At 39.7% G+C, this 16,892-nt stretch overlaps 1 protein-coding gene across 2 annotated transcripts; it reads right to left on the bottom strand.

The window, feature by feature from the left end:
* Positions 1 to 9,214: 9,214 nt before the first annotated feature.
* Positions 9,215 to 15,449, bottom strand: LOC148646835 (uncharacterized). 2 transcript variants are annotated; one of them, XM_088608960.1, is made up of 10 exons: positions 14,068 to 15,449; positions 13,710 to 13,844; positions 13,457 to 13,591; positions 13,142 to 13,207; positions 12,578 to 12,669; positions 12,330 to 12,456; positions 12,115 to 12,235; positions 11,524 to 11,582; positions 11,302 to 11,416; positions 9,215 to 10,736 (listed from the first exon to the last, which is right to left on the bottom strand). In XM_088608960.1, exons 1-10 carry the CDS (start codon positions 15,418 to 15,420, stop codon positions 10,720 to 10,722), a joined length of 2,220 nt encoding a protein of 739 aa, XP_088465086.1. In that variant the 5' UTR covers positions 15,421 to 15,449; the 3' UTR covers positions 9,215 to 10,719. The 2 variants fall into 2 exon arrangements, with proteins under 2 accessions (XP_088465086.1, XP_088465087.1); XM_088608961.1 differs by lacking the exons at positions 13,710 to 13,844; positions 14,068 to 15,449 and having other exon boundaries at positions 13,457 to 13,594.
* Between the last annotated feature and the right edge of the window lie 1,443 nt (positions 15,450 to 16,892).

Below are 16,892 nucleotides of genomic sequence, written 5' to 3'. Positions count from 1 at the left end.
TCTGGAGTTGTGTCACTCTTTTTGTATGCGTTTGATTTTCTGAAAAGGAATATAAGATCTCCGGGTTGAGAAAGGCCCCAGTTTGACCCTGTGGCACAGAGAGCATCCATATCAAAGGCAGTTGGCAGCTCTTAACTGAAAGACAGGGGGTCTTCTTATTACAATAAAAATAATAATTTAATTGATTTACCTGACATCTTCATCATCAAAGATACCCAAAAATTAAAGAACTTAAAAATAATAATAAACTTTATTTTATATAGCGCCTTTAAATGTGGCTTCTCAAAGCGCTTTACAGAATGACAACAACAATAAATAAAAAGAATACACAAGATAAAACACAATTACAATATACAGAGGAGACCGTGGATGGTGGTACTAAGTATAGTAGGAGCAGAGGGGTAAAGAATGGAACCAGTTCAGAAAAGGCTCATCTAAAGAAGAAGGTGTTGAGTCTGGATTTGAAGGAGATTAGAGAAGGTGACTCTGATATCCTTGGGGAGAGAGAATATCAAGTATTATCATACAGTACATAATAATATATAATATACATTATAAAACATGATATGTTGAGTGGATGGATTAAAAAATCTTCTTTCATGGGTTATTATCAAACAATTCAGTGACAAAAAGTAGTGCAGCACAAGGGACAGTGACCTTCAGTGAAAGCAAGTCAGCTCGATGCAGAGTCGAGACAGCAGGGGCCTGAGGAGGCTGGAGACACACAGGTGTGTCTGGGGATCTGGCTCCACCTCAGAGGTGGACAACCAGCAGCACTGAAAGCCGGAGAGCAAAGAGAAGCAACATCTGGACTTGAACAGAGAGGAGGGGGAAGAATGAGAGATTATATATATTATATGTGTATTGAATACTGACACTGTGAAACTTTTCACATTACTTTGAGTTGCAAACTGAGCACTGACACGCTAGGATCTACAGTACCACAGTGTTTTCAAATTAACAATTGTTTTTCCTGGATACTGACAAAAAGAGTCAGCACACAATTCTGTGCTTGTCCTGCCGTTACTTGTCCTGTTTCTAATCTTTCATAGTTTGTGTACATTTTGCAACATGCCTTCGCATTTCACATCTATTTATCTAGTAGTAACATTTACACACCCTGTAAGTATATATCACCAGAATACATGTATCACATCTGATATAAATCAGAATAAGGAATATGGTCTTATAATGAGACCTCAGGCCAGCTCAATGGAGGGTCAGACAGCAGGGTCCTGAGGAGGCTGGAGATACCCAGGAGTGTCCAACAGGAGGCCAGTTGGCTCATCTTGCTTATTTGTCAGTTTAGTAGCAAATTGAATCTAAACTTTTTCTTAAAGGTGCCTAGAGTTTGGGCCTCAACTACCAGGGTGATACTGTATATTCTAGATACCCAGAACAGTTTGGTTACAGCATCAATTTTTATTTTCCATCCTGTATTATTTCCGTTTTAGTTACTTACTTTGCATCCTTGTTTGACTTCTGAGTGTGTAAAAGTCCCTATGTTGAATCTGTCTATAACCCATAACAGTGTGTATATCTGGAACAAATCTCTCAATTTCCTCTGTTCTAGTCTGATGAGATTTAGCTCCTTTAACTTGTCTGTACATGATAATCCACTGAAACTAGAATTTATTATTGTTGCTCTTCATTTAACTCTTTCTCAGACTGCATTCTCCTTTTTGATATGTTGCCTAAAACTGAAAACAATTTTCTAAATGAAGCCTTAGAATTGCCTTGTAAACCTTGAGTATAACCTCCCTGGAATTAGATTCAACACTTCCTGCTCTACACTCTAGCATTCAGTTTGCTTTACTGATTCCCCACATTGTCTGGATGAAGACATAGAACAATTTACCAGATCTCTTTTGTGTGTAACATCCTGCAGCCCAGACTCATTCATGCTAAATATAGACAATGTACACAACATTTTCCTCCTACCTGCCTGTGTCACTGTGCACTTAACAATGTTAAATTTCATACCAGGTGTCTTCCCAATTTCTGATTTTGTCTTTAAAGTCTTATTTAGTTCCCTTAAAACTGTTTCTGTGTTAACCACTCTCTCTCTCTCTAGTTTGATAACTATACCTGAAGCTGATGTTTATATGGAACAGGAAGATGATGGGCCAAAAACACATCCTTGAGGTACACCACTAGTTTCATCTGCCCCGATAAGTGTGGCACCCCTTAAGATTATGCACTATGCGCTTAAGGCTATGAACATTATGTTCCCTGTTAGTCTGTTACCAATCCATATATATAAAGAAAGGAGACCTGAATAGTGAATTTTGCAGTGCTGTGAATGTTTTGTGTCTTGACCATCGTGAGTTCTGTTGCATTTCACTCAGATTTCAGAGAAAGGTGTCTTTGTTCCTTCTTTCCTTTTAAGCCATGAGGTGTTTTGGTCTCTGGTCCATTTTAAGCTTCAAGGTGCATTTTCACTAAACTCTACTGGACACTGTAATTGTTTTTTACTTCAAGTTCTCCGCTTAAATGTCTAGTCACTTCAAAGCACATAAACAACAAACCAAATAAAAGGTGTTCCTAATTAATTCAATGATTAGTGATTAGATTAAAAAAATCTGCAGATCTAAAGGAGCTACTTGCAAATGTAAGTGGTAAGAATGGGCAGACGATCATCCTCTAACTTGTACTTGTAGCTTTCTCTTACAGACAGTCCGACAGAAAGGGCTCAACCGGTGAAGGCACCTTTTGGAGTTCAGGCTGGGCTCTAAAGAGCTGGACTGAATCTATGATATCATTTACTCACTACCATAACTTAAACACAGACACACAAAACACAGACACAGACACACTCACACCAGGGCCAATCTCCCATAAGCCAATTAACCTGACAGTATGTATTTGAACTGTGGCAGGAAAACAGAGCACCCAGAGAAACCACTAAGAGAATATACAGACTCCACACAGACAGCACCCCACGTCCAGAATTGAACCCAGGACCCCAGTGCTGCCAGGTCACACTATCCCTGCTATCATTATCATAAGTACAATTTAACAGAGTCTTCTAATAAACTCTCTCTCTCCTTCCAGGACCCAGCTACTGTCTCTTTGACACTACCTGTGCTGAATCTACAACAGTCAAATCCAAAACCGTCAGTACCTACCATCAATCTTAATTTGCAGTGTGTGAGCACTGGCCTTTTCCTAGGGATCAGCCTTTAATGTTTGTGAGGATTTTTGGGGGTTTTCATCTTAATTATTTTAATTACCATGCTGTACTGTGAATGGCCAGTGTGAATATTAATATTAATCGTGTTAAAGTCTTTAAAAACCTCTGAGGGAACTGCACAGTATTCTAAGTGCCGAAGAAAGAGAGTCAATTCATCTATCATGAAGGGATACGGGTGATGGTTTGTGAGACTGGAGCTGCCTGCTGCTCTCTGAGAGACTCTGACACCTGCAGCTGGTCTATTCTGGGAGAGCGTCGGTCACGCTGGGACACCTGCGCATCTCGCTATGCAAATCCTCTAGGCAGCGGTTTCGCTTTCTCCTCCCCGTCTTCCAGTTTCACAGCCAGAAATAGCCCGGGGACGGCAGGGCAGCGGTGCGCGGCCAGGGAGATTTGCCTGCCGTGGCAGAGAGCCAGCCGGGTGCACAGCGCAGTGGTTTCGGAGAGCTCAGCTGTCTGAGCCAGAGACAGGAGCTCAGGAGGAGGAGCTCAGCTGCGTTGTTCAACACACATGAGAGATGGAGAAACGCGAGGTGCTGTAACGATGCACAGATAATGAATTCAAATTTCTAGATTAAATGTAATTTTCCGAGACTGAAGATTTCTGGAACTGTCAATTACAAAAGAAGTTCAAGTAGGGAGCTGTGACAGCATGTGTGGGCTGCAAAGGAACAGGTAAAGGTTTATTCCAGGCTTAAAGGAAAATAAAAAAAGACATGTTTCAGGTGAGAGAAGAAGGATCCACAGCTGAAACGTTGTGCCTGTTTTCTTTTCAGCATGGAATAAACCTCTACCTGGTCGTTTTCAAAGATATTTGTTAAAATCTGACATATTAATAGAATTACAGATTAATTTAGTCTAAATTCCCACCAGAAATCTTAATTCACCTGAATCTTAATCTTAATGGCCTTTTTCTAGGGATCATCTTCTAACATTTGTGTAGATCTTTTGTGATTCCCCATTTTATTGATTTTAATTACTATGTTTTTATTTATACTAAACTATTATCCAGGTGTCAGAGTCTGGATTTTATTTATTGATCTGTAGTACACAGATTATATATCATATCTAGCAAATAATTTACTAACATAATTTAATTGACAATATCCTACCTGTAATTTTGAGCATTAAAATTACCATTTTATTTATACATCTGACATGCTCTTTAATTGCACCCAGGTTTAGTCTGAGTGCTGTATGAATGTTGGTAAACTCCTGTTTTTACTGCATTGATGAATGTTGACATCAGCAATAAGAAACGGTTTAAGAAACTTAATCTGCCTGGGCTCCTGTAAGATCGGCTTGTAAGGCATTAGTTTTACTTTTTTAGCTTGTTCTCACACTGAATCTAGGTTTCTAGCCTCTTTCTTAAATATTACAGCATCAAGTACTTTGTGAAACGATTCATACTGAACACTGTTTACTCAGTGTTTATTACTCATCTGGTGTTGTTTCTCCTACTAAACTTCACCCAGTTGTGAGCATCTGTGTGAACCTTATAATACATCTAGTATATGCCAGTATAAACCTTATAAAACATACAGTACATACCAGATAGTATACTGCTATATAACCTGAGAGCTGGACATTTCTATCTTAATTTTCACTATAAGATTGGAGAGGTCTGTGTGAGGGATGAATTGCTCTTGAATAGGGGCAGGGTGATTACCCAACTCAAAAAAAAAAAACTTTCCAGGGGTTAGGTTACTTAGACATGATGTTTTTACATGTTTTTTATTGGAAAGATGCAGTTTACTTATGTCAGAATTCCAGATATACAGTTACATTGAAGCTGCTGTATTTTGGAAATACCTCCCATGTTTATGTTGTCTCCTTGATTTGAGAAAGTGTTACTTGCTGGTGTTTTGTACACATTATAAAGATGTAAGCATGTTATCTAATCCCTAATCATTGCAGCCGAATCGGGCCAAAGATGTATTTTGACCTTTTCAACATTCCCTGGAGTCTACAAATTAATTCAGCCACGATGATTTTAGGGTATATGATATTTGTATATGATTTTATACAAAGTTGCAGCTTTTTTATGATATCACCACATGTTTTTCCTTGTTCCTGTCAGCTTGTTATGCTCCAATTGTCTTTATGCTTTCTCTAAGGAATGTCACCACTTAATGTTTGTACAGTATCTTGTGACAGATGGATCTTGTGGTAGTTTGGGAATAATCTCTATGAAAAAGATTACTTCAAGCCTGTCTGTTGAATCTGTCTGTACCGATCACAGCAAAACAAGAGAGATGTGCTGAAGTCAGAGGAACTAATCTAGGATAAACTGTGGCAAAGAGTGAAAGATGAACACAAAGCTTAACAAAGCAGAACAATGTTCAAAATACTATGGATACATACAGTATGTGATCTTTCAGAAAGTTTTTTTTATTTAATTGAATGTGGAAATTATAATATCTCTGCTTTCCCAGGAAATGGAGGTATTATAATGTAAAATGATAACTTAGACATCCTACCAAGTATTTTACCTGCTGTAAATACACGTACAGTACTGTACTGTTGCGATAATATTTTACTGCACTCACTGGGTAGAAAAAAGCTATTATTCTTGGAAAACAATTGCAGTGTTTAAGATTGTGTATGACTGTTCCAGCCTGTATTAAGATTAATGTAGTTTTGAAGCTGAGGTAACCAACTGCTATTCTTTGTGCTGGAAGTGACTCAGCAGAGTTACCAGCAGTGGCAGGAAATGGTAGGAGAATTGAAGGAGAGTCTTCAGTCTGTTCACTTGCATTTCAGATGCAGTATATACAGTACCTTATTATACACAACTAAGACTCACATCACATAAATTACAATCCACAGGGAGTTCTGGGATAAATAAACCTTTATTTTTCTGTCTGCTTCTCCTTCAGCTGAAATTGAACTTTTTACAGTTTACTGTTGCTTTTTTAAGTAAACTGTCAGAAGTTGCATTCTGATTTAAGTTGTACATTAAATGCCCGAATGTTGCACTTGTTATAGTAACAATCAGTTTTGCACTTAGATAAAGCAATAAAGATATGCTTTAAAAGTAATATGTGTCATTGGATTTCTTGTTCAATTAGCAGGAAAATATTGCGATTGCACAAAGACAAAATAAAATACAACAGAAATGCGGACAGCGGAGCACAGAAGCGTACGGAGGCTTATTATGATGAAATATCTCATTTATAGGAGATAGCATTGCGTTTATAGAGAAAAGTATCTTGTATATACGAGACATGTATTGCTTTTACACACAATAGTTCATTTGTGAACAATGGTGCCTACTATACTGTATAAATACTGAATACAGCATTGTACTGTATATTGTAACGAGACGGGGTCAGCGAGGATGGAGACAGGAAGTCGGGCTTTTTAAAACCACAGCGCTTTATTAGTAGGACATGCGTCCGGCTCCGCACCAGCAACAGAGAAAGTGAGAAAAGAGAGGAACAGGGTACAACACTCTGGGGTCATTTCGTGTACAGGTACGTGGTATAGAGTGGTAAGTGGGTACAGATATAAAAGGGGCTGCAAAACTGGGATAACTATTTACAGGGACCCCGGCAACCTATCCAGGTACACCCGTTCAGAATGGTCAGCGGCACTGGCCAGTGGCTCCCCTAGTCCCCGCCCTGACCACTACTACTGCTCCTGTCCTGCCCCTCGCCACGCACCCCAGCCAGGCGCTCTTCATCCTTGATGCCAGGGGAGGACGCCTCAATATGAAATAATATTGTCCAGTGCAAAGTAGCATTGACTTAAATAACAGCAGAACATTTCCACACTCCTCCTTTTGGAAAAAAAATCTAAAGGAACACGTGTTCTGTATTTTGTATACATGAAGTACAACGCCGTGTCAGTAAATATGGAAGTGCATTGCTGCCACCAAGGATAAAAATTTTTTTTCGCATTTTACGAGATAACGAGATAGCAATGATTACTTCATAGTAAACACAACCTGTTGTGTTGTGCACTGAACGCATGTAGAAGCTACCGTGACCTTAGCTGGCACTTTCGGTTTAATGATCGTGTCAATGTCCAGCGCTGCAGAATTTCTACGGATTTACTTTCGACTGGGGTTTAGTCATAATAAAGTCATGAAATTTTGAGCAAATATAAACAGAATCATTATAAGCATCGCAACCAGGTGTGTGGGATTAAGAGATCAAAGCAATGATTGCTCCGTTATGCACAGTTATACCTACCGGGGTAAAGTTAGCTCGAAGTTCGAAAACGATTTTGGCACGCCTGTAGCGCTTTCACGAAACCTCTTAGAGTTGCGAGAATGCTTGTTTTGTGTATAAAATACATTGTGGATGCTTTCTCAGCCTTTACTTTTTCGATTTTATGACATTTTTTTGACCATGCACGAATATTCTTTTGTCCATATCTTCGCAATGGAAGCACAGAACGCCGTCAAACCAAATGCATTTTAAAGACCACGACTTGTGGATATTTCCACAGCCTTTACATCAAACTATCAGTGAGCTAATTATCTTTTTTTAAACCTCCGGTTTTTCATCGATGCGTAATTACGCACGAACTGGAACCCGGGGGACCGCTGTGTGCACACGTTCACAACGCGAGAAATACTGTTCAATACGGCTTCATGCGAAAAACCCGTATATGACCATAGGAAGCAGAACAGCGCAGTCTCCCATTACCCAGACTGTAAGCACGGGAATAAAGCTTTGTTTGATTTCTGAAACCCTTCCTTTACGCCCTGTTTTCATTCAGGTAAGGGTCAACTATATTCACAATACTACTGACAGCAGGAAGATTAAAATATTCTTTTCTCAGCAGCTTATTAAAAACAGCTCCCATGATGTTCAAACTGATTTTTTACACAGAACACTGACACAGCTTTGCATTCTGAATCTCTTTTTCTCATGCTTTTATTTAATATGGCACAATGCACTGGGATAGGGGTATTCTGTTCACAAACCAATAGCATTTAAACCACAGCACCCACAATGCTGCAAGTGTTTTGCACACTAAGCAGGTCCTCTGACTTTTCCCAGCTTTATTTTGGGTTGTGGAACCTTTCTTTATATTTTTTAGGATTTTCTGAAGATAACACTACAGGTGGGATGGGTGGGTTGTCTTCATGGCTCAATAGCATTTCAAATACAGCACCCACACTGCTGAAACCAAGTGTTTTACACACCAGACAGGCCCCCAAACCTCATACAACCTTACTGTAGCTGTGGCCCCTTTCTTTAATTTTTTATGATTTTCTGAAGATTACACTACAGGTAATACACTGGGACGGGTGGGTCGTCTTCATGGCTCAATAGCATTTCAAATACAGCACCCACACTGCTGAAACCAAGTGTTTTACACACCAGACAGGCCCCCGAACCTCATACAACCTTACTGTAGCTGTGGCCCCTTTCTTTAATTTTTTATGATTTTCTGAAGATTACACTACAGGTAATACACTGGGACGGGTGGGTCGTCTTCATGGCTCAATAGCATTTCAAATACAGAACCCACTCTGCTGAAACCAAGTGTTTTACACACCAGACAGGCCCCCGAACCTCATACAACCTTACTGTGGCTGTGGCCCCTGTCTTTATTTTGTAATGAGTTTCTGAAGATAACACTACAGGTAATACACTGGGACAGGTGGGTCGTCTTCATGGCTCAATAGCATTTCAAATACAGCACCCACTCTGCTGAAACCAAGTGTTTTACACACCAGACAGGCCCCCGAACCTCATACAACCTTACTGTAGCTGTGGCCCCTTTCTTTAATTTTTTATGATTTTCTGAAGATTACACTACAGGTAATACACTGGGACGGGTGGGTCGTCTTCATGGCTCAATAGCATTTCAAATACAGCACCCACTCTGCTGAAACTAAGTGGTTTACACACCAGACAGGCCCCCAAACCTCATACAACCTTACTGTGGCTGTGGCCCCTGTCTTTATTTTGTAATGAGTTTCTGAAGATAACACTACAGGTAATACACTGGGATAGGGGGGTGCTATTCATGAGTCAAAAGCTTCATCACAACATCTGAAAATTTTAGATTTTACATTCTTTTTATTTCCCATGTTTCGTTTAGTTTTTTCCTAATTTCACATTTTAAATAAGCTATATCTGTAATCACAATGAAGGTGTGGTATGCAGTCTTGATGATGTGACTGTGTAACCATCAGGCACGAAGGAGAGAAAAACAAAAAACTCCAAAGGAGAAAAAAAATCTCTGGGGGTCCAAGGCCTGATGGTTGACCTCCCCTCCAGGTCCTGGTTGTGTATGACAAGTAGTTACTTGAAACAGTTCACATGCACAACCATGCAGATTGACACGGTAAATTCTATTTCATATATTATGTGAGACTAGATGTTAATGTTGAGTGTGTCCCATCCACTGGGTTGAGCAGTACAGGATCTTGAGTTTTGTAGGCTGGGTTCCTTGCTTCAGAAATCCAGGAGGATCCCTTGTCATGGGGGACGGAGCTCAATATCAACCAAAGGCACCGAAGAGAGAACAGTGGCAGGCATGGTGTGGAGAAAAAAAAAGGGTTAGACACAGAAAAAACAATTGCAACGTGGTTGTCTACTTACCCACTTGATATCTATGTTTCTGCACCTCCTAAAGAATTAGATCACTTGGGATAAAGAAGACTACAGAGACGATGTAGAAGACTACAGCATTGTTAAATATGCTTGTAGGTATGGGGCATCCTTAAAAAGGTCTGACATATATTTCCACAATTTAGGGGCTGTGTGCCTAAATGCTCTGCTACGTGCTTGCTATTGTTAACATAATCTGTTCATTGATCTAGACAGCATCCTACAACTACCTTAACCTTACTGTAAGAAAAGTATCACTTTGGTGTCTAGGCTGTTCTTTTTCATGAGTCTCCACTCCTGGAGATGTACATGGTACGATATTGAAAGCCAGTGGGGTTCGGACTTCGATGATGCAATTGTGTTTTATTGTTCCGGTTAGAATCCTTTTAGCACTGTGCCCTGTCTGAAGGTAGATAGAGTACTGTTTTGGAAACCTAATAAAAAGGAATCACCCTAGATACACTTCTATTTGATAGAAGCCATTTTTCTTTGATCTTTCTCACAACGGAGTGGAATTTCTTGATTAATCTATCTTACTAGGATGGATACAATTTTATCTGGAAATCTTTCACATAAATCATGTCATGGTGACATACTGTCGTTTTACATTTCTTTGCACTACTACAGTGATGTTAACAGTGTGTAGTGATCATATTTAAAAGGGACTGTGTTGTGTCATGATTAACTTTTTTACTGTTTTCATACAGACTTTGTTTGGTTTCTGGCAATAGATAACAAATGGTTTCTAGTGATTTTGTGTTCTAGTGTTTTTCATTATTGTTTGGCAAAGTGTACGAAAGTTTACTCTTACCCAAGATAAAATTTTTGGGGGGATATTGAAACTTGTACTTACGTGTCTTTTGGAGGTGAATTCTGCTGAGAACACGTTGACAGTCTTCTTGAGTTTCCAGCATGTCTTTTATGTAATGCTCGGGAGTAGGGGGTGGATGCTCACTCATCAACAGTGCCTGAAATATAAAACCGTAAGAAGGGTTACGAACTGCAAAGGATCCAAGGAGTATAAATGGGTCACAAATCAAGATCTAGGTATTTGCACAATTTGCCAGATCTCTCTTAATCAAACTCCTTTTTTCTTACTTTGTGTTTTTACAGCAAGACGTTATATTGTTTCTGTGCTAAATGGCAAGCTCTTTTAGGTGTTCATGGTTGTGTCTTTGTTTCTATACTATTGGAAAGAAACCTAGTAAGTGATTTGATGCATCCATGTCTAATCATTAATCTGACACAGTAATTCTATCTTTGAGATGCCTGTGTCATGTAATAAATTGCACAGATTATCAGTAATCTTTTATGTGTGCCTTCTTTGGTGTGTTTTTTGAAAAGTTATCTCTAATTTATAGAACCATTAATGCCAGAAGACAAGCCTGCAATCCAAACTTCTTAACAATAACAAACAATTATAACGTCCACTGAAATATGTCATCCTACTGTATGTTTCTGCTGAATCTAAAACTACATGTCCTGCTTAAAAAACCCTTTCATAGTGATAGTTTGCATGCAGAGCATACTCACCAAACTGGGGTTGGCAAAATGTACATATCCATGTTACTTCATTCTTTGCGCTTTCATACTCTTCTTTTGAGATGCACAATTCATGGAACCAGTTTTCACAACTGTCACACTGAATCTACACGGACAGTAAACCTTATATCAGTTCAGCTATCACCTTTCACTGGCATGTTTTGTTATTATGTGCTTACATTACACATACAGATAGAGATGATGTTCACTTACCCAGTTTGTCTGCCGCACTGGTGTTTCTCCACACATCAGGCACATGTCCTGGAGAGGAGCTATAATAAACATGCCAAATAGACTGATTTTTCCAATGTTATCTACAGATCATTGTTGCATAATTGAAGACAGTTTGATAGAGACCTTTTCGTATGCACTTTCCTGATTAGGTGTTCTACTGCTTCTTAAACCGCACATTGTCATGTCTCAGAATACTCCTGTCAACACCTGTTACCCTTTTTTGCGTCAGCGTGTGTTGCTATGATTTTAAGGGGGCACATGATAACACAGCTATCATGTTTCAGTTTGCTTTGCTTCACTATGGGCAATTTAGACCCACACTTTTCCCAGACAATGGTTGTGTCAACCACGACGAAGGCCAAAGTGTCATTGAATTTTAACTGTGTGAAATGTGATTTAATTAACTTTTCATCACTGTGTTATATAGTACAAAAAGAATACCCAAATGAGTTCTGCATATAAATAAATTGAGAATCTTTTTCATCCAGACTTGTTACAGAGAGAGAACATGCTTCAGGAAAATAATATACACCAAGAAACGTAGGCAATGAGGATCAAATGGTACAATACCTGAAGCCTCAAGAATTCTGATTGACAGGTCTTCCCGCAACTTTCTCATTTCTTTGGCACTGCTGTTTATTTCGATATATGTTGGAATATCCGGGAAATTGTTAATGATGTCTGCGCCCATCTAACAGACAAAAGTTTGTTTCAATTATTTCCCTAAAAATCTCTCATACAATAGTTTTAAGTCCAAAATTTCGGCGTGGAAAGGTTATGCTGACCTGCATCACAAAGACCCCACAGCTTGAGGCATCTGCTTGCCTGGTGTGACCAATCACGCTTGGGTGCCAGTTGATATTCAACCAGTCTTCTTTTCCTAGGACATTCCTTCGCATCTTAAAAAAGTCCCTGTGAATCAAAACAATAGGTTATTGATAAATGAGGAAATATTTGTCATGCTGAACTTGAACCTGAAATGTATGTGTGCCCCTGCAGAATTTCACCACGAAACTAATGCTTGATTTCTTACCTGAACCTTTTTGCCGCTGCAGTGGAGTCTCCCATCTCATCACTCCCCATAGGGTCGACCACAAAGACTTTCTGGGATGGAGCATACAGATACTGCAAGAAACAAAGGGCCCATCATCAGACATGAAGTTGCATTTAATGTGGGGCCAGACACACAGGCAGTTTCAGGAGTTTTATGTTGTTTAAACAAAGGTTTTTAATATTTGAATATTTTATATATATAATATTTATATTTATATATTATTTAACTTTTAATATTTTGCAAACCTCGGCAAAGACAGTCAGGAAATGACCTAACAGTACTTTTTTTCCTACATGACACTTTGACTTGTTTGGTTGTCTGTTCATTACACAGCAGTATTCACAATAATAATTTAGGAAAAGTGCACTGTCACCATTGCCTTGGACACTCACTATCAATGTCCACCTTTTTTAACAGGAGAGGAACACATACATTGTGACTTTGTAATTTTTTTAGATGCAACAAGGATAATCACTTGAACTGTAATGGTTCCAGGTGTAATTATAAACCTACGCTGTTTTGGATTACCTGCACCACACTTACCAACAATTTCCAGTGGACACCAGTGTTAAAAAAGCTAATAATGGCTTCATAGTTTTCAAAGTTGACCTGTAATGAAAAAAATGACAAGATTAGTACAACAGGCTGCCTCACAGGGATGGTGTGCTACCTTTGAATTTTGATTTCTGACTATAAAGGTAGTTTCTTTAGGCAGCACCATGGGCACAGTTGTGACCTGTTTTGATTGCTTGTAGCTCTCCTTGTTTCTCTATTGATAAAACAATCATCAGTTAGTGAAAAACCATGTTTGCCCCCTCACTAATGTAATCCATCAACATTTGTGTTTGATGTCCTTACCTTGGACAAACGTTGTCTAGCCATGCGCTCTCTATTCCCACTCATGATTACACCAGTTGTGTAGTGGTTCATTAGGAAAACCTTCTTCCCCAAGTCCATGGATTCTTTCGCTACTTGAAAGTAACACTCAATGGTCTTATGGAAAAAGCAAACACAATTGAAGAAGATGTGATTTCACGCACTCACACACATTTGATTACACAAAAGCTCCGAAACCTTAACAAATGCATGCAATCAAACACTTTCATCTTACCTCGCCTATGAGCCACTCATCTGGTTTCAGAGACACAAACTCCGAGTGTCTGAGAATATATGTGTCTGCACTGTGTATGGATGGCAAAACTGCAACCACTAATTCACTCGGATTGATGTTCCAAAGGGCGTGTACCTAAAAAAGATTTACCAAGCCAAAAGCATACACAAGAGATCACTGGACCTAACATAATGAAAATTGAGATTACACACCACAAGTATAACACAAGTATGTCAACAAGTATAACAAGTTAGAGAGAAACGACAAAGAACACCTACAGTAGTAGAAGATGACATTCATAAGCTCTGAAAAAGAAGTGAATGTCCACACAGAGAAATATTTGAAATACAAATCCTACCTTCTTTTTGAAATCTGTTTTCTCTTTTATAAGTTTTGAGATGGGGCGTGCATCACAGTGTGGTGTGATCACTTCAGCCATGCCCACGGCAGCTTGCTTGGGTGACACTTTCCTTTCTTCTTTGTGCTGCCATTCTTTATATTCTGTGGTTCCTGCTTTCCCCTGCTGTACTTGCAGGCCGTTGCTGTCATCTGGCGATTTTTCATTTGTTTCAATATTTCTATTGCTAACTTTTTTTTCCTGTGTTCTCATTTTTTTGGGGATTGGAATTTTCTGTGGTGCGCTGTAGAATTTATTTTTTGTTTCTTTGCCTACACCTGGTGCTCTCTTTGCCCATTGTTCCTGTGCATGTTCATGACGTGTCTTAGTGGTGATCAATGGAGCCGTCAAAACCTTTTTGGGGAGAGCATTTTGGATTATATGTTCTCTGTACCGGCCTTGGAGGGATTGTCTCATTATCGTAATAAACTCTGCTGGCCTCAGTTTCCTCCTGTGCTGAAGTATTGAATGCTTGACAATGCCAAACCAGGTCTCAACATGACAATTAGTGGCTCTTGTTTGTGCTACCTCTGACATTGATATGTCTTTTTTGCTGTCTGAAGCATATCTTGCCAGGTCACCCAACAAAATTCCACTCCACAGTGGAAATAGTGCCATGTATCTTTGCAACAGAAATCTTATTATGTCTTCACAGAAATAGGGGTTCACATTGTGTTGTGTCCCATAGTCATCATGTCCTTGAGCTGATATGCTGTCTTCATAAATACCTTTGAACTCCACAGCGAAAGGAGAGCGGCCCAGGCTGCCTCTCATTTTTGGGTACAGTACCTCATCTGTGTCTTTGACTTCTGCTTCCTTTTCCATCTGGTCTGGTGTGGTTGTTTGAGAAATGTAAGCGTTAAGGAGGCAGACACTAGATTGGACTTCATTTGTGAACCTCCTGCTTGAGAGTACAATACACATGTGTTTGAAAACATTTCTGGCGACACTCAAAGTTGTGCTGTTTTGCAGGATGGCAAAGGAAAATGTTGCAAAGTCTCGCAGTCCTTTGTCTGTTGTTTTTTTACTAATTGCTTGAGAGACAGCCTTTATGACATGGGCAGAGCAAAGGTGCAGAACAGTGAACATCTGAAGTTCTGTGTACTTAAGTTTGCCTTGGCAGACTTTCATTGCACGATTTAAGTATGCATGGATGGTGTCCCCATTGAAGGCAAAAAGAACACTGTGAATCAGGGCCCAGCTGTAGTCAGTTTCTACATGCTGCACTCTCTTGGTAGTACATGTTGAGATGTCAAACATGAATTTCCGTAGCCAACGTTCTATACTGACAATGGTGTGGTCAGTTGTCAACATTTCAGACACTGGTAATGGAGGCTTTCTTTTTCCACCTCCAGGTAAAGTAAGACTGTAGTACAAAATTGTTTTGTTCTCCATCTATAAGGGCAGGTGACTGGAGATCTCAATAAGAGTCAACACAAACACAAATGATACAAAAACCAACACAGTCTTCCTAAAATAATTTATGTAAGTATTTTCAAACCGCTTATACTTTCTGAGTACGCTAAAAAAAATCAGTTGTGGACTGTACCTCTTACCCCACATTGAAAGTTTGTATATTTGTTATTTGTTCAAAATAGAGCCTATTGCTTTTTAGAAATCAAAGACACAGGTCACTATTTTTCTGTTCATTTAAAGTGTGTGTTGAGTGCGTATGTGGTCAGATATGTGCCAGCTTCATATGAAGTCGATCTGACTTCTATTCAGGACACTGTATTTGACAAGCTGCCAGTAATAGGGTATTGAAGATACTGGTGAATAGCTAGCCCAGGTTACTGTTCACACAAATGCTCCGGCAGTTGTTAGGGTCAGGTGATCAGTCCTGGATTCCAGGCCAAAGGAAAACATCCGTACTTCAGGATGGGGTTGAGTATTTTAAACTAGGCTCATCACTAGGCTCATGCAGTTATGTCACATGATGTGGCTGTTTACCCTGTCTACGCCACAGGCCTTTTGTAGTTTAAGGGTATGGAGTTAGTATACTTGCTCCAGCTTTGTGTTTGGGAAATCCAAGGGATATTGGTTGTTTTTTATAGACAATTCAACAATGTTCTGTTTTTAAGACTTTGTACCATACACCGATCCGCCCCGGAGACCCAAGTGATTCTGGTTTAGGTAAGCCAAGGGACAATGATCTTCACGTTACCAGGGGGACAGTGGGTGGACAAGTCTCCCCTAAACAATGTATCTTGTCAGATTATGATGTCAGTCCGTTTAATAATGTTGTTGAACTCCCTTCAGCCAAAATACAGAGGAGCCCAGGCCCAGAATGTTACACATACTGACAGAGAGTGATCTCATTATGTGTGTCATGATGGTGCTGTCTGGCTGTCCTGCTGGTCTGGATGAGGGGTGCGTAGTGTGGTGCAGGTACTTGTCCCATCCTGCTCTTGGTCCAGGTTGGAGGGTTGCACCGATTCTGAGTCTTGTTAGCTGGTATGGATTGGTTTGGGGGTGTTGATACCAGAGTGGTCCAAGAGGGGGGTGCAGATGTCTCGGGGGCATTCTTGTTTTTCTATGACTTCACGTTGATTCTGTTGGTTCTGAGTGTCTTGGTTACATACGCTTGTGTGTATAGATGAAAAAGCTATTGAAGAGCACCTCATTCATCTCGGTGGAAGTTCCCATGTTCAAAAAATCCTAAAAAGAGAATTAAAGTTTCACACAACAAAGCATGACTGTGAAAGGTCAGGAGGCCTGACACTTGCACAAGTGCACAACACTTGATTACAGTCAAAAAATCATGAAGCCATGAAGACGACCCACCT

The sequence above is a fragment of the Lepisosteus platostomus genome, chromosome 16 (assembly GCF_059453375.1).
Source record: "Lepisosteus platostomus isolate fLepPlt1 chromosome 16, fLepPlt1.hap1, whole genome shotgun sequence".
NCBI classification, from domain to species: Eukaryota; Metazoa; Chordata; class Actinopteri; order Semionotiformes; family Lepisosteidae; genus Lepisosteus; species Lepisosteus platostomus.
Note: the sequence above shows the minus strand (reverse complement) of the source record. Positions and strands in the feature narration are given on the sequence as shown.